Source organism: Durio zibethinus, chromosome 23, assembly GCF_047325235.1.
Source record: "Durio zibethinus cultivar Kanyao isolate XHJ-2024 chromosome 23, ASM4732523v1, whole genome shotgun sequence".
NCBI lineage: Eukaryota > Viridiplantae > Streptophyta > Magnoliopsida > Malvales > Malvaceae > Durio > Durio zibethinus.
This window is the reverse complement of record NC_143184.1, coordinates 7,051,985-7,071,587: the sequence shown is the minus strand read 5'-3', so window position 1 is coordinate 7,071,587 and position 19,603 is coordinate 7,051,985. Positions and strand designations below refer to the sequence as shown.

Below are 19,603 nucleotides of genomic sequence, written 5' to 3'. Positions count from 1 at the left end.
ATTTCTTCGTCTGCGTCAACTCTTGAGAAGGATTTGTACTTTGAATCTAGGCCGAGATTTGATCTGATTGTAATTAACTCAAAAAAATGACATGTGAAAGATAAATAATTTTTTAATATTATATTAATTAATAAATTTATAATTTAAGTATTATATTAAAAAATTTTAAAATTAAGTATCATATTAAATATTTTATTATAATTTAAGAATCATTTGTAATATTAACCTTTTAAAATATCAATTGAAAATTTTCTAAAAATTATATTTTAAAAAATTTCAAATAATTATTTTTAGGTTTAATATCATAAAAAATATAAATTATAAAAAAATATTTAACATGATACTTAAACTTTAAAATTTTTTAATTTGATACCTAATTTCTTAATATATGAATTTATTAAATAATATAGTACTTGAGAGATTGTTTGGACGCTATATTTTATTATTTGAAACTAATCACATTAAAAATAATTATTACATTAAATAACAAATTTAAAATTTTTATATATTATAAAATATATACGTTACAAAATATTTATCATGCAGTATTTAATCTAACTAATTATTTGAAGCATCACTTACCTTGGAAAATATTTGTTACCAAAAATATTAATACTTTAAATGAGTTGGCGACAAATACACAAAAATCAAAAGCAGCATTGGACCCAAAAATTAATATAGATATTTTGGAGGAAGTTAAATGTATCCAAAAAATAAAAGAGATAAGTTAAAAGGAAAAAAGTGGTGTAATTTCATTTATTGAATATCTTAAAATAAATTATTATAAAAAAATATAAAACTAAAAATTGAGAGTGATAAACAAAATGCAATGGAAATATTTTATTCTTTTCTTAAGAGATATTTAACAAAATTTCAGTTATAATGCAAAAGGACAAGATTTGGAAAAACTTATTCTAGAAGGCAGACAGATAATAATATTGATCGCTTGCACATGTCAAATATGTGGCTTTCAAGTCCTCTTATCCGTGGGGAAGATTTTCTTTGTCAATAATCGTTGGACATGAGGACAATAGTGGCTATAATCAGTCATGAAACTGGCGCCACTAAATGTTAGAAAATATCTGTGGACAATATTGCCTATAATGAGTTATGTAACCACCGCCACTAAATGTCTGAAAATATATGTCATTGCTACTATGATTGTCATGTGGTGGGGTACGATTTTGCCTGTCATTAGAAGAGGCACATGGGGCATGGGTCCTATAGGGGCTGAAGCCCAGTTGAGATAAAAAAATGTTTTAAGATTATATGTATTTTAAATAAAATTTAAAAAATTTTAATGATTCAATTTTTTTATTGTTGAGATTATCACTAATTATTGATGAGATTATCATTAATTGCCGAAATAGCATTTTCAGTAATAAACATTTTGAATACTCATTTATATAATCGAATAAAAAATTAATAGCTAAATGGTAGTTTAATTATGTATATTAAAAAATATATATTTAAAAATATTGATAACAAAATTATTGTTCACTATTTTTCAAAATATAAAACTGTATTACAACTTATTATAAAATTTTTAACAATTAGAAGTAGATACAAAAGTTTTAATTTTTTAATAATATTATGTTTTTTTTTAAAATTAATATATTTAAACTAAACTTTTATTAAATAAAATTTATGGTTCCGCCACTAAATTCATATATATCATGTTGCAAAATTTTGTATCTATTAAAAAATATTTTATGTGCTAGTGAATTTTTAAATATTTAATTTTATGTTTTTGCCACACACCATTTTTTGAAATAAAAAATCTGAAAAAATATGTTTAGATAAAGAAGTGATCAACAATATTTCAAAAAATGTAAATAAAACATATAATTATCATATGTTTTATGTTTTAAGAAATTATTAAATATAATGATATTAAAGAATTTAAATTTTGCAAGCAAAATTAAAAAAGTGACATATATCACTTAAAATATATTAACAAAATAAAAAAAAGTAAGATATGTATTACTTTTTAAATTTCATATATGCAGATAAAAAACTTTCATTAATAATATATTAAATAATATTTTCATAATAATTCCAGTTATATACACTAAACAATCAACAAAAAATTTACACTAATAATAAATCATATAATGATATCTTATAAAAAAATTAATTTTAAAATCTTAAAGATTAAATATAATTTTAATAATATATTTAAAATTAAATTTTATAAAATATCATTATATAATTTATTGAAAAATGTATAACATATATACAATAATACATCAGATTATACGAATCCATAACACATTGTACCAATTGATCCTGATTTGCTTGTGAACTCGATATTCACACCGCCGCCCCGTCCCTTGAAAATAAATCACCGTCTCTCCGATCATTTTCTCAAACGTTTAACACGCAAAGGATTGTCGCATACATAAATCAGGCAGGCTGAAAATGATTGGGCTAATGATCAACCCCACTTTGGTTAATTATTACTTTTACTGCTTATTTTATTAATTTTGGAAACAAATAATATATAAAATAAAAAATTTGTTTGGTTATAATTAAAAGCAAACAAAAATATATATGTAAAATTTTTAATAATAAAATGTATAATTCTAATTTTATTTAGATTATTTATGTTATAATTGTTATTATTACACTTCAAATATTTATTTATTGAAAAATATTATTCATTCCCACTGTTATCTTAATACTTTGGCCCTACATGATGTGACAATAATTTATTTATTTGATTGTAATATTTAATTTACAAATTAATTTATTTATTTATAAATTGGAAATTCCCATATTTAAATTATCTAATTATTATATGTCATATTAGGAGTACAAATTTACAAATATTTAAATTAAAAAATATAACTTCTTCTCTTATTCTAAAACTAGAACATTTATTCTTAAATTAGGACATTCTTTCTTTGTATTAAAAAAGAAATTGTATGATAAGAGTTTTCACTAGCGAAAGTGAGTAAGGAGTTATTTTTTATTATTTTTGTTATTTATTTTTTAAAATATAGAAAAAAAGTTAATTTAGATAAAAAGTAAAGTATTAATAATTTTTGAAGAATTAAAAATTAAAATTGTAGTAATTATTTCAAAAGAAAATATAATTTTATTTTTTATTTTTGTATAACTAAAGGGTCGGGTTCCCTCAGCTATAAATAGCAGTAGACAATAATACTAGTTTGAACATATATAGAACTTGAATTCCAATCTCCCATGATCACCATGGATCTTCATACTTTTATCCAACTAATTGAAGGGGTCTTAGCTTTCCTGCTGGTTCTATATGTTTTCTCGAGAAATATATCAAAATATTCTAAGAAAAGTTGTATCCCCGAACCATCTGGCTCATGGCCACTAATTGGTCACCTCCATCTCCTAGGTGGGAAAGAAACACTATGCAAGAAGCTAGGAGCTATGGCTGACAAATATGGCCCACTCTACTCACTCAAGCTCGGTAGCCGTCGAGTGTTGGTGGTGAGCAGTTGGGAAATTGCCAAGGATTGCTTGATCAACAATGACAGAACACTGGCTACGCGAGCAAATATCGCAGCTGGGAGGCATATAGGCTACAACAACGCCATTTTGGCACTTGCCCCATACGGAGAATATTGGCGTAATATCCGCAAGATTGCCACGATTGAGCTTCTTTCAAGCCATCGTCTTGAGAAGCTGAAGCACATTCGTTTCTCCGAAATGGACTTGTTTATCAAAGAGTTGTTCGGACTTTGTGCACAAAATAGAGCTGATAATTGCGCCCAAGTGACTATGAACGAGGTGTTGGAACGCTTGACTTTCAACATAAACCTAAGGATGCTCGTTGGAAAGCGATTTTCTAGTAGCACTTACGCTCAAGTAAATAGTGAGCCATGGCGGTACGAAAAAGCCATAAAACAAGCTGTGTATCTCTTCGGGATTTTCGTCTTGGCAGATGCTCTGCCGTACCTTGAATGGATGGATATTCAAGGGCATGTGCGTTCCATGAAGAAGACAGCAAAGGAACTTAACTCGGTAATCAGTGTTTGGCTGGAGGACCATCTTAGGAGAAAAAAGGAGAGCCAGAGTACCTGTGAAAGTGACTTCATGGACGTGATGTTAGCGAACTTGCCAGAGGACGCTGTAATTTCAGGGCATACCCGCGATACTATTGTGAAGGCAACAACCTTGGTATGGTTCCTATTTTGAGCTTTAGTTATTACTAGTATCTCATACATCTCTATTTTTTTTTTCACGATTTACACTTGATGTCTTTGATGGATATTTTCAATTCTTAACCTCTAAGGCTATATATAAATGCGTTAAATTGTGTCTAGTCTAATTAAAAATAGATTTTTACACTGAATTTTTATACATGTAATTTGGTTGTTTTAATTATTTTTATATTTAAAAGATCATCATTTTAAAAGTTTATTATCACGCTGTATAATCTCTAATGAAAATTACAACTTGTGTATAAAATAGACACAATGCTTACCATGAGAGTAAATCATTATAAATTTTGGTATTTAATTTTGTTACTTATTTTATTATATTTTTTAAAAATAAAGCTTTAATTTTAATGAAACAAGGTTCAATTAAACATAACCGTGTAAGCAAAGATCAAGGGTCTAGTCAACATTGCATTTAATTTTTGTAGTTTTGGAGTTGGAACACTTTACTCGTAATTCTGTACGGTACAAAACTGTTCATTTAATTATATTAATAGTTCGGAATTTATAGTCCAATGACATACAAATATATAAACCGTGCAGTCAATGATCTCTTATAGTGACATCAATAAATGACATTTTATCCTTCCTTCAAAAATCTATTTTTTTATTTTTATTTTTTATTAAATCTATTTTGTTAATTCTTTTACTTTTAAATTTTTTTTATTTTTTATTTTATTTTTTTATTAGATAAATTTTATAAGAAAATAAATGAAGGTAAGGATGATAAAATTCGTATCTAATTAGTTTCAATTTGCATCGATCTAGTGCTTTTAAAAAAATTGATATTGTGTCAAGAATTTTTTTTTTTAAATTCAATATGATCAAAGACGAGTTTAATGTGTTTTATTTCATCTCTGATGTTTATTATTTAAAGTTTTTTTTTCCTTTTTATTTAATTTTTTGATTTTTTATTAAATAAATTTTATAATAAAAAAGTTAATTGAGATAAAGATGACAAAATAACTCATGTTCAATACGTTTCTATTTACACCGATTCAATTAGTGCACTATTTTTTTTTTTAATTTAGGATAATAGGATTGAGTTTTCTTTTTAAATTGAGTTTGTATAAAAATAAGGTTTTGTATGTTCTACCTTATCCTAAATATATATAAAGTATGTATTTTATTATTTAATTAATTTTATACTTAAATATTTTATTAAAAAATTATTATTTAATACTTTAATTTAATAAATTCCTATGCCATCTTAGTATTTTTTTTTTTTGGCAATTTTTTCTTTTAAAAATTCTTTTATGAGATAAAATAGATGTAAAGATGATAAAACAACTTATATCTAATGGGTTTTCTTTGGTCACAATACAATCAGTGCAATATTTTAAAAAACAGATTGAGTCAAAATTTGTCTTTTTTGAACAATTTTTATCAAATCAAAATTGAGTTTGAATTACTATAAAAAGGATATGTACTTATTTATGTTTTTAATTTGTATTTGCATTTCTTAAATATTTTTAGTATTTATTTCTAAAAAAATACATTTATATTTGTCCACATATTATCATTCATTAAAAATTAGTACAAAAAATTTACTTATCTTATATTTAAAACATAATTTAAAAAATAAAAAATAATCATATAGTAAACCATGGGTCCAATTCTAGTGACATTAAATTTTTTAAGTACTTCAAATTAGTTGAAATACTTTCCAGGAAAGAAAAAAAAGAGACGAAAATACTGAGATTGAGATATACCAAGAGTGGAAGAATTAAGAAAAAGCATATTAAAAACAAAAAGAAAAAATTACTAGGAAAGTGGCCATATCACATATGCTTAAAATTGTGCTGTTGTTTGCAGATTCTTACCTTTACTGGAGGAGAAAGCACATCTGTGACAATAACGTGGGTACTCTCTTTACTATTGAATCATCCAAGCGTGCTAAAGGCAGCACAAGAAGAGTTGGACCTCCACGTTGGAAGAGATAGGTGGGTTGAAGAATCAGATATTAAGAACCTGAAATACCTACAAGCCATTGTCAAGGAAACTCTGCGCTTGTACCCACCAGGTCCCATAACTGGAATCCGTGAGGCCACGGAAGATTGTTGCATTGCTGGGTATCATGTCCCTAAGGGCACCCGTTTGATCATCAACCTTTGGAAATTGCAGCGAGACCCAAGAGTTTGGGAAAACCCCGGCGAGTTCCAACCGGAAAGGTTTATGACAACTCATGCTCATTTTGATGTTAGGGGTCAAAATTTCGAGTTCATTCCATTTAGCTCCGGTAGAAGATCATGCCCTGCAATAACCTTCGGCTTGCAAGTTGTTCACTTGACACTGGGGAAACTGCTTCAGGGATTTGACATTAGAACACCGGATGGCAAGTCAGTGGACATGGCCGAAGGCTTGGGCCTTGCCTTGCCCAAGCTGAATCCTCTTGAAGTTGTCCTCACCCCACGCCTTTCGGAGGAGTTTTATAAGTGCCTTTAAGGCATAATAAATTTGAGATTTAGAACGTTGATAATTAATAATCAAGGGCCTTTGCTTAGTGGTCGTATCCCACCCTTTTAATGGATTGGGTATCTATATATCAGGCCTATAACACAATCTTTATGTTCTACTCCCAAAGGGGTGATATACCCTTAGCTCTAATTTGTGTAAGGGAAAAAATAAATTTTAAATTAATAGAGGATATGAATCCTTACTATTAAAAATAATATGAACCCTTTATTAATGGTTTCTATGGATGGAATTTCATAATTAGATTTTTAAAAAATTGAAATAAAATTACACTTATCAATGGAAAATTTTCTTGCCAATTAATATTACCAATGAAATTTTAAATTTAATTTCAAAAAATATTTTAATGGAAAAGTAGTTTAGTGACAGAAATTTAAGAAATATTGATAGAAATTTGTCACCAAAACCCTCTGTTAAAAATCTTATTATCCATGAAATCAAAGACATTAACAACGAAAATTTTTATCACTGATATATTTCTTTCTTATAGTGATAGATTTCAGTTTGATTTATGAAAAATTAAAATACTGCTCACTAATCAAAAAAAATTTCAAGACGTAGCCGAAACGTTTTATCCCTACCTATCACATAATTAGGCTTTGACAAAAATAACCTTTGCTAGTGACACCTCTAACAAGGTGGTTAAATGAATTCAAATCCAAAATTCACTAAAAAAATCTCGATTCTAAACTTATTCATACCTAAATTGATAAAAAAAAAAAAGATTGAACTTAAAAACATTGAAACTCAAAATAATTAGAACATAGAACGAGATTTCCCAAATTTAAATCAGGATCTAAAAAAAAAATAGATCAGTAAAAATAAGATCTACAAAAAATTAAAATCTTGTCGACCTAGTGTTTTCTGCAATTCTGCAATAGAGGACGATTCCTTATTTGGCTAGAGAAGTAATTATCAAAGTTACTTCAATATTTTATTATGATTGTAATTTTTTTTATACTTGTAATTTTATAAAAAAAAAAAAAAGAAATGTAAAAAGTAAAGATGGCTATATATTAAGTTCATATTTTGGTTTAGAATTTAAAAACAAAATTATCCTAACCAAACAAATTGTATTTTTTATTATTTTTATATTATTGTTATACCTTTTTAATTTTTTTTTTATAAATTTAAGTAAATAAAAGTAAAATAATGTTTACAAACTATTTTGTTAAATTAAAAAAATTAATGAATCGGATTGATTTAAATGATAAAATGCAATTCAATTTTTATTCATATTTGGTTTGATTTTGAAAAAATCAAAATACTGCTCATTAGTCAATATTGTTTGTAAACAAAGCCGAACCTTTAGGCTTTGGCATGCTGGTGAGAGTGTGCTAAATATCAGTGGCAAGCGTATTGTCCGTCGCTGGTGAGAATGCGTAATTATAATTATAATAAATAAATTAATTAATCGTCTTTTTTTTTTGGGTTAACACATTAGCTGGTTTTATAAAATCTATTCAAAACTTATCTTTTCTTTTATGAGCACTAGAAATATGTGTGCCCACTCCGTTTGGAAGATCAATAAAATATGTGAAAAAAATGTTTGAGAAAAAAATTGGGAAGAAAATTTTTTTAAAGTGAATAGTTTTTTAAGAAAAAATAGATGCTTTTTTTAAATAAGATATATTAAATAAAAATTGGAAGACATGAATATTCCCATTTTATCATGTAATTTTATTTTATTTTTTCATATATTTTTTAATTAAGTTAGAATCATGACTTAACTAGTAAGAATAAACTTAATCAGACATCTTATTTGTAATATAAATTACACTTCAAATAGATCAAGATGCTTAAAAAATCTAAGCTCCAATCAGCATCTTTTAACCTGCTCCATTGTGTAACTATAACAATAAATAATCAAACAATAATAATAATAATTATAAATAGAAAGCAATCTGTTCCCATTTTAAATACTCGATGTTGTCAGAAGGCAAATCAATTTAAAAGTTCTCCTTGGCGAACCTATGCTTCATTGGTTCATGTTTTCTAATTGTCCTACCATCATCAAAAGGCCGAATTGAAATCCAATCTAAATAGGTCGACCTCCCTACTCCAATCATGGATCTCTACACTCATTTCCAAGCAATTGCATGGCTTTTAGGCTGTTAAAAACTGCTTCACTACTAATGACAAGATATTCGCTAGCCGACCAAGATCAACTGCGGGAAAGTACTTAGGTTACAACTATGCAGCAATGGGCTTTGTCCCTTACGGAGCATATTGGCGTGACATGCGGTAGCTAGCAGTGGCTGAACTCTTGTCTAGTCGTATACTCGAAGCTTTAAAGCACGTCAGAATCTCCAATGTGGATGCATTTATCAGAGAGTTGTACTCATTTTGCCAGAGGAATGAAAAAAATCCGAACAATAAAGTAGATATTAGCTACCGGCTAGAACTACTCATCATTAACATAATCCTACGAATGATTGCAGGGAAGCGATATTTTTCGACTGCTGAGGCGCAACATGTAGTGAAAACCATCAAAGAATTTTTTTTATTTTGCAGGTAATTTTGCTCCAGCAGACGTAATTCTCGTTTTAGAATGGATGGACTTTCAGGGCCAAGTGAAAAACATGAAGCGTGTTTCGAAAGAGCTAGACTCAATCATTGAAGGTTGGGTTCGTGAACATAAATTGAAGAGATATGACATGGGTGAAACAGACAACAATCAGGACTTCCTCGATGTGCTTCTGTCAAAGGTTACAGAAGAATCTATATTTGGCCACCCTCGTGACACAATCATCAAGGCAACCGTAATGGTACGTTCTTGGTTATCTTCAATTTACTATATAGTAATTAATATATACTTGAATTAGAATCAAATTAATACTACCTACTTGTGGAGATAAAAAGAATCAGAAACAATGGTACACATACACTTAAGCAAAGACAACATAGACCACATCAAATTATATGGATTATATAAGTTTTTTATTATTAATTTAAAATCCCATTAACGAGGGTTTATAAAATTTATTAGAATTAGTCAAAAATATATTTTAAAAATTTTATTATAAATTCAAAAATAAATAATATATTAATTACAATTTTTTTTATAAATAAAAACACTCTTTAACGTTTGTCATTAACTTGGTAATTATGCTTAGTGTTATTATTTTGATTTTTCAAGTAAAAGTAAAAAATGTTTAAATATATATAAAAGTTAAATAATATATTACTTAAAAAAATTAAAAAAATTTTTTTAACAAAAAACAAAATTGTGATTTTATCTCTTTTTTTTTTCGGTACGTTGAAATTCATTGTATTTGAATTACACAAATTAAAATAATTTTCTCTTATTTTATAAATCTTATTCCTCCAAATTAATATTTAAATAATTAAGACCCTATGTATTTACGTGAAGTTTGGTTTATATATGTATTATGTTTCATTATTAGATTATTTTTAAGTAAATATGATTTTGCATTTTACTTTTAAATTTGGAAAATTCATGATCGCATAAAGCACTTTCAAAAAATTACTCTGTAAAATATCACACTCCCCCAAGGAAAGTTGTATTGTAGAATGGCAAGCCAAGGATTTCAGTGCCCTTGTATCAACCACTACTAATTAGTAATCAAGGAAAGACGGTGGTTACAGTCGAGTGGAGATTATCCATTAATGGTCCGTTCTTTTAATTTATATTCTGTAGAATCAATAATAGCAGCAGCTGACACAACATCGATCACATTGACATGGATTTTATCCAACTTGATGAACAATGAGCGTGCCTTGAAGCGTGCCCAGGTAGAGCTAGACTCTAGAATCGGCAGGGAAAGATGGGTTGAGTACTCTGATATGGAGAAATTATCTTATCTCCAGGCCATTGTTAAAGAAACACTGCGCCTGTACCCACCAGGGCCCTTATCGGTTCCACATGAAGCAATGGAAGATTGTTGTGTTGGGGGCTACCATATCCCCAAGGGGACTCTTTTGTTTGTCAACTTGTGGACGTTGCATCGAGACCCAAGAATTTGGTCTAATCCTGAAGAATTTCTGCCCGAAAGATTTCTTTCTAGCCATGTGAACGTTGATGTTTTCGGTAAACATTTTGAATATATTCCAGGCGATCTTGTACTGGGATATCAATGGCAATGCAAGTGACACGACTGACTATTGCTCGTTTGCTTCAAGGATTTGATTTGACAACTCCATTGAATATGCCGGTGGATATGACCGAAAGGTTAAGCCTTATCATGCCCAAGGCAACTCCGTTTGAAGTTATTCCTAGTCCACGCCTGTCTGCACAGCTTTATGATCAACTCTAAACAGATATGATCAAGCATACTTGGTTGCAACTTATGCTGCATCTTGCTTTATATATATATATATATATAAATGACTATTAAGAGTTGGACTTTGATCATTAAAAATAAGATCCGAAAAAAATCATTAAAATTAAGGAACTAGTCATCTTTCTTTCTTTATGCATTCATTCTGCTTCGATGGCTTTATCTCTGGAAGCTTTTGCAACTCCAATATATACCCACACAGGCCACAATTTCCTCTCTTCTCATTTTTTATTTTTTTTTCTGATCAAGGTTGATTTGAGATTCAAGGGTTTTCTACATTTGCATTGTGCCGCCAGTAGAGGAAGGTGAAAATTGGGGCGGGTAGTGCAAGAGAGAAAGCCAATCGTCCTTACTACCCAAAGCTAACTGAAATAAAAGGGGACTAATTATACTAGTTTGTATAGATCTGTTGTTACAACCCATTTTATTATTGTCTGTCAAGATGATTATGCTGCCAAAGTCCAATATGGTGAACTGACAACCCAATATGACGAAGATCCATTGTTTTTACCATTAGGCGCTAAAGAAAAGCTTAGTCGGGTAGTGGGGTTGATAAATTTGTCTTGCCATTAAAGTTTTTTAGTAATCAACCCAAAACCTTGCGAATGAGAAATGCACAATATGAAGCAATCATCGAGTAACAAAAGCAATAAATTGATGACCAAGAGTAACGCTTCAATGACCAAGAGTAACGCTTCAATGAGCAATAGCAAAGACTCGCTGCTTTAGAGGTCATGTTGGCAGCAATGCAACATAGCATATCAGTAGGTCAGTCTTATAGCATCGTTCACGTAGGACAACTTTCTGTTGCAAGTCAGGCAGAACCTTCATTACCACTCATGAAGTATGATTTTGTTTGTAAGTTTAATATTAATTTGTTTATTATATTTATTGATTTAGTTTTAATACTTATATTTCATTTAATATTATAGCAAGATGTTGGGACTCAGAGTATGACCCTTGCTTAGGCTACCATGAATGAGTTATCTAATTATTCGTTGGAGCATTTATCTAGAGGAAACTTCATAACCATTGAGTCAAAGGAAAAGTTATTTAATAAACCATCATTTTCTTTCATTGGTGTGAAAGAGGTTAAAGAACTTTGTGAATTGGATGAATTATCAGCTATTTATATTGTTGTTTATATGAGGTTAGCTTATAAATACAAATATGCACATTCAATATGTATTAATTTATATTACAGTGTAATACTAACTACCATTGTTGATTGTTATCATACAACTTCCTATATAGAAAGCTCAATGGGAGACAGTTGATCAACATATTTAGATTCATTAACCCCAACTTTATTAGTGAGCAGAGTGACACAATCGCTTATCGTGCTAATCATGTGATTGAATGTATGAAAATATCGACTGATTATTATTTGTTCCCATATAATGCGCAATGAATTATATTCCAACCTTACCCAAATATGATCTGATGTGTAATCTAAATATATCATTGTTATTATTTTGTAGTCGTTATTGGGTGCTTATTGTGATTGACACTAAATTTTTAACTTAATACTTACTTAATTTAATTAATCAAATGGCTATACCTAACCCTGATATTTAAACTTTTATAAAGAGGTATTACACTTTATTATATTATATATCTTCTGTTTCTTCATAAGTAATTTTATTTATGTCTTAAATAATTTTTTTCTTTTTAATTTAGGGTAATATCTGCATTCGATAAAAAGACAAAGAAATCGAAATAGATGTTATTACCGATAAATGTGAAATTTATTCTTTTATGTTGAGTTTATATAGATAAATATTTCTTAAACCCATTCAATTTAATTTTTAGGTACCTCGTTAACCCGGTAATACTGAATATGAATACTATATTCTTCGATTTATGAAAGAAATAATTTTATATGATTTTACGATCACACCATTCAAGGTTAGTATAAATTTCATAAACTCGTTATATTTTCTAAAAAATAAAAAGCTAAATTATATTATTTTTATTAACATTTACTTTTGATTTTTTTTTAGTGAGAGAGTAAAGAAAGCTTCACGGTAGAGGAACTGGATGAAGTTCATAAAAAATAGTATGAGTATGTATTATCATTTATCAATGTTGATAAACCTTGAGATTAGATATTGTTGGTTGAATGTAAATATATGATGAACAAATTATTGTAATGTTTTTAACATGTCATGTTGAATGAAAAATTTAAGTTAGTAGATTGGGATATTGGTTTAATATTATTAGTATAATATATTAAGAATACACTATGTATTCTTAATATATTATTGAGTATGATTATTTTATAAAAGTATATTAATATGAAACATTATCAGTTTTAAATTTGGATGTGTGGTCAATTTATTTAAATACAATAATGTTCATTATGTACATTCTAAAATATAATTCGTAGTATCACATATATAAACCAAATGTTTTCTGGGCATACATATACAATTGACTTTAAATGTTTTCTGAGCATAAACTTACAATTGACTTGACAAATACAATATCACATATACAATATTTTTTTAATGGGATTAATGAATGCATTTTTAGCAAGAAAATGCCTTAAATCATCCATAACAAATTATTTTTGAAGGCGTTTTTCAAAAAATCACCTTCAATAATTTGACTATTCAAATTTATCGTGTGGAATATTATTGGTGTTTTGAGCCAAAAACGCCTTCAAATTCTGTTTCAACATTTGTGTATGGATTACTGAAGATATTTTTGAAAAAAATCGCTTTTAATAATCCAGACTAAAAATTTATTGATTGGATTATTAAAGGCGAGTTTGGCCAAAAACGCTTTCAAAAATCGGTTTCATATTTTTTTTATAGATTATTAAGGGCATCTTTTTGCCAAAAACACCTTCAATATTCTCTCCAAATCAATTGCTAAATTATGCAAATAGACTCTATGCTCATACTAAATCTGAAGTTTAATCCCTTTAATATAATTTCATAAAATTTTAGCACTACTATAAGTTAAATTTAATAATATTGGTCTAATTACTAATAAAAATCATATTTTAATTTTTTTAAAAGGTAATACTTTGATTTTATTTTTAAAAATATAAAATTTTCATTTTTTTATAAAATTTTTAGATTTATTTAAAATATTAAATTTAATATATTTAAATATATTAATTTATGAAAAAAATATTTTTGAATTTTTTAAAATTAGATTTTATTTTTTAAGAAATTTAATATTTCAAATTTTTTGAATTTTCTAAAATTTTGAAAATATTAAATTCACTTTTATTAGCTTTATAAGTGAGATGGTGATTTAAGAGGAAGTAAATTGGATTTCTTCAAATTCTTTCCAAATAAATGATTTCAATATAATTAGATGAAAATTAAAACCAATATCAAAATATTATACAAACAATAATAAATTGATGAACTATAAGCAATATGAACTATAATCAAAATAAAGATATATGGATAGAGAAATCAAATATAAGAATTTATAGAGGTTTGGTCATTCTCTATAAGGTACCTATATCCTCTCTTTTAGTTATCCATACCAAAAATTTAATTCATTATACTTGAATTGAAATTACAACCCTATCTTTTTCTCACAAAGGCTTAAGATGGAAACTTTATACTCTCTACTTTCTAGGCTAACTAGTAACCTTTCAATTTCATAAAATTAATAGGGTACCTCACCTTTTGATTACAAAATCACTTAATAATAATGCAAAGTTAAAATACCTCTTAAAGGTTAAGTGTTTACCTAATGAAGTATAAAAAAATGTAATGAATGAAGAACAACAATATTTTGGATACAAAAACTATAAAAGATATTGAACTTAAGTTCTAAAAACTCTTGATTCTAAGAGAAAATAAAAATATAACTTGTTAACACGTGCTCTCTTGCTTTCTCAACATTCTTGGTGTGTTGAAATAACCAATATATAGAGAAATTGAAGAGCTAGCCGTTGAGAATGCTTAGGAGAAGAAGATAGCTGTTGAATGCTTGAAAAAGTAGCTATTGGACACATCCTAAGCATGACCCGATCGATCCCTTCCATGAGAGGATCAATTGGTTCATGTTTTAAGCCAATTTTTCCTTTGAAAATGCCTACTTGATCGATCTCTTTATGTAGAGGATCAATTGGTTCAAGAAGGTGATCTATTACTTACATAGGGTGATCGATCCTTTCTTTATGCATGAGCACAAGTCTGCATTTTGTAAGAAAAATCAATCAATCCCTTCTTGAGGGGATCGATCATATCCATGGCTGGCTAGTTGTCTCTTGTTTTGTACTATATTTACTAATTTGATCATATCTTGAGTTATACAAATCCAAATCACAAACCGTTTGAAGATTTAGAAATTAAACTTAAAGAGCTTTCTATCCATATAAAATTCATCACCTAATTCATAGTGTATGAATTATAGTAAAATTTTAAATCTACCCTTATGCAGTTTTTAGACAATTGAAGAGTATCTAGTAAAAATTCAAAATCTTTTTTTAAAAATTTTAGATTTTGATTTTGTTTGTTACATTAGAAAGTAGACTCAAAGAGCATTTCAACCATATAAAATTCAAATATTAAAACTTTGTGAATTAATACAAAAAAAAAAATACAAAATTTCAATGTTGGAAAACTTTGTTCTTGTAAAGCAACTTTCTTAAGTTAATCTATTTCTCAAAACCAATATTATCAAAATTATATTAAGTCCAAAATGAATAAGTTCATTTTAAAAATAACAATTAGACTTTCATTTAAGCTCAAATAAATAATCTTGAAAGATAGATTTGGTTTGAAAAATATAAAAACAAAGAAAGGTTTATTTATACTTTGAAAAACATATTATTTATTTAGTGCCAAATATAAAACTTAAGAACATGTACTAAATAAATCTTTTTCAAAATCTTGATCAAGCTTATTTAGCTTAATGTTTTGTCATTTCAAAATAAGGATCAATTCAAGGCTAATAATCTCCCTTTTTTTTATATAACAAAACTTAAAGATAAATTTGCTTGATAATGGAAAAAAAACTTTCTTTAATACATTTAAGATTTTGAAAAATATTTTGAAAAACTCTCCCTTAAATAATGCATGGCAAAACTCCCCCTTAATTAATGCATCCTAATCCAACACAACTCAACAAACATATGTTAGTTAAATATATGAAATAGGCACAATCAAACATATGCATATCAAGTACAAGCAAACTTATTCATATGATATTTCTCCTCCTTTTTGTCATAGCAAAAAGGTATGAGCATATTAATGAGTAAATAAACATAAATAGGCATCATTAATAATTATATTCATGAAACATTTCTCCTCCCTTTTTGTTTGTGCTCTTTATACCAAATGTTTAAACTCCTCTATCAATTGCAATAAGCATACAAGAAGAAATATCTCTAAACTCTCTCCCCTTTTTGTCAGTTTAAAAGAAAAAGAGATCAATTTAAGGTATGTGACAAAAAGCTTGATACCAATAATATCAAGAGTATTTTGACTACATGTAATCAAGTGTAATATGCACAATGAAGTTTAGATACATGTATTCAAGCACAAAAGTATAAGTGTATCTAATTTTAGCATTTTAGCACAAGTCATCAAATTCACTATATGAAATTTATGAGCAAAAGATAATGAATGATATGCAATCTACTCATAAATCATGTTAGGATAAAATGTCCTCAGAATCTAAAACATCAATAGCAATTAAGTATAAATTCAAGCACATGCATACCAACTCATACCAATTATTAAGAAAACTAATTTTTAAAGATATGTTATTACAAAGCATATCAATTATTGTCACAAAACAAATCAAGTAAAATTGTATTATAAGATTTCTCCTCTTTTTTAAAATAAAGATTAATCAAATTAAGGTACACACAATTTTACATGAAAGGTACAAGTTATATCAAGGATAGGCACATAAATAAAATGTCTATGAAATTTAAAAAATTCTTTAGCAATTTTGATACCAATTGTTAGCAATTTTATTCAACAACTTTCATAGAGCACACATACTTCAAGCATATGAAAAATTCATTCAATACATGCATAAATGATAATAATAATCTTTCATAAGCTATCATATCCAAACAAGAACCAAAAGCTTATATGAATTTAATAAAACATGAATACTAATGAGCAATAAGGTTCAATTATCATCATGTCATAACAAAGATTATTCAAGCATTTTTCAAACATGATGAACACATAAACTATAGCAAAAAAATAATAAAAGTATAATTATTCAAATATATTTTAAATTATTTCAATGCATAGCAATGAACTTAATCTAACATATGTAAGTATCTAAATATATATTTCAATCAAAATCATGCAAGCATATGTAAAAACATTTCAAATCACATATAGTAATATACCAATAAAGATACAAACATTTAGACATAATGTGGTATATGTTATTTCAATATTCTTAATCGATGAACATGTTCAAAAAAATCAATCAATTTAACTCATATTCATGTTTAAGAATTCATGCATTGATCAAATATTCATGTATTAAAACTTTTAATCAAAACAATCAAAAATTACACATGAATATTACTCGAAGTGAATTAATCAATCCAAGCTTTTAACAAAGTTAAGATAAATTCTATCAAGTAGCTTGGTGATTAATTTGTGCCAAGTATTCACAAATTCAAACATGATATCTCATTTTTACACATATCAAAGCAAGCATTTATCAAATCATGCATTAAACATTATAAATTATAGGCACATAGCATAGATTTAATACAATTACATACATCCTTGTCAAGCTATGCTATTGTGTTCATTGTAGTTGAGTGAGGTTTTGAATCCTCCATTCCATATCATTTGAGCTAGTATTTGATATACTTTGGCTTGATTTATAAAAATTACTTACTTTGCTTGCTATACTTAAAATTTGAAAAATATAGACTCATTCATGCTCATTTCAAGTTTTTCTAGTATAGACTTAGAAAATATTATTGACAAAGGATTTTCATTAAAAGGATAAATAAAATCAATTGATAAAAATTATACCAATTATTAGAAAACAATTCTATATTTTAAGTCATTATAGGCAAAAAAAAATTATTCACTAAGCACAAGTTGACAATTGTAAGGGAGATATATACTTAAGTTAGATACCATATATTGATTTAAATATCAAATAGTACAAGAATGGCACTAAAGCAAAAGTTCTCATGTAATGTGCACAAATCAAACCTTTTAGATCATTCATGAACATAAAATAAACATATTTAATATTTATATATATTCAATAAATCACCAAGAAATATGTCAAAACCAATTTGAGGCCCTATAGAATTCAAAAATACTCAACAAAGAATATTTATCAATAAAAATATATTCAAGAACACAAAAATATAAATACAAATTATAGGTCATAATCAACAATGACTTAAGCTAAAAATAAGCATCATAAGAAATTCATTTACTTAAGTAATATTGCAACCATGTCAAGTCAAGAAAAATCATATTTATCATATATACATACACTTGACAAGAATAATAGATGAACCAATAACACATATCATTTACAAACAAGTAGTTCATCATATTCAAAATCACAAATCAAGAGATATATCAATTGAGCACAAGATCAAAAATATTTCACAAAATTAATAAAACATTTAAGCAAAAAAATAAGCATATTTCATAAAAGTATTTCACAAATTAAAAAATAAACAATTTAAGCACTTTCAAATCACAAGTATTAAGGTCAAGTTAAACTAATCATCACATGAGCACATACATTGACCAAAAATATAAATGAACAAAAAATCAATATATATACCACTTAAGCACAAGATGTTCATCAATTCACAAATCAAGAGTTATAACAATTTAAAATATAACAATCAAGTTTTTTAAAAAATTTCACATTATCCAAGCATTGAGAACAAATTGAGTAATTTTAATCAACATTGTCATATAAGCATATTCAACAATTACAAATCAATATGTATAAAAATCACAAAAATCATTTTTATCATGCTAAAATCATTCAAACAAATATATTTATGCAAAATACCATAGAATAAATCATTCAAAGCTTAAAAGGTCTAGGATTTTAATTTTTGCACTTTAAAACTCATTTTTGCTTGAAAAATACCTTAATAAATCTCAAAACTAGTCAAGCTCATTTTTAACCAACTTAAACCATTCCAACAAATTTCAAATGACAAAACAAAGTTATTCAAGTTATCATTTGACATTAGAAACAAGGAAATCAAAAAGTCAACTCTTAATCTCATATTTCCTTGAAAAAGGCTATTAAGATTGAAAAATATGTTTGGACATGCATTTAATCTTTTTAAACCATTTAGAAAAGTTTTATATCACACATTGAAAAAGTTCAAATGGTTTTTATTTTCATAAATGTTCAAAAACAAGATTTGATCTTTTAAGTTTTAAAATCGTTTAAAACTTGCATGTAGCACTTATGAAAAATTAAAACCAATGCAAGTTCTCAAGTTTTCTTTGTTTGAGCAAGTTTAAATCATTGAATTCAAGATATTCAAATTCATTTTATAATAAAAAGCTTGCTAAAACAAAATTTTATATTTTAAGGCTTGACTCTAGCAAAAATAATTTTCAAAGTAAATATAAAATCTCAAAATCATTAAGCTTTAAGTGCTCCCTCTAAGTTTAT

The 19,603-nt window shown here is 27.0% G+C and overlaps 1 protein-coding gene and 1 pseudogene across 1 annotated transcript; both read left to right on the top strand.

Annotated features, from left to right (window-relative positions):
- Positions 1 to 3,175: 3,175 nt before the first annotated feature.
- On the top strand, positions 3,176 to 6,914 carry LOC111314425 (dimethylnonatriene synthase-like). The gene is made up of 2 exons (XM_022915775.2): positions 3,176 to 4,158; positions 6,015 to 6,914. The coding sequence occupies exons 1-2, from the start codon at positions 3,208 to 3,210 to the stop codon at positions 6,642 to 6,644; spliced, it is 1,581 nt and encodes a 526-aa protein (XP_022771510.2). The 5' UTR covers positions 3,176 to 3,207; the 3' UTR covers positions 6,645 to 6,914.
- A 1,080-nt stretch (positions 6,915 to 7,994) lies between these two features.
- On the top strand, positions 7,995 to 10,951 carry LOC149512163 (tropinone synthase pseudogene; annotated as a pseudogene).
- The last annotated feature ends 8,652 nt before the right edge of the window (positions 10,952 to 19,603 follow it).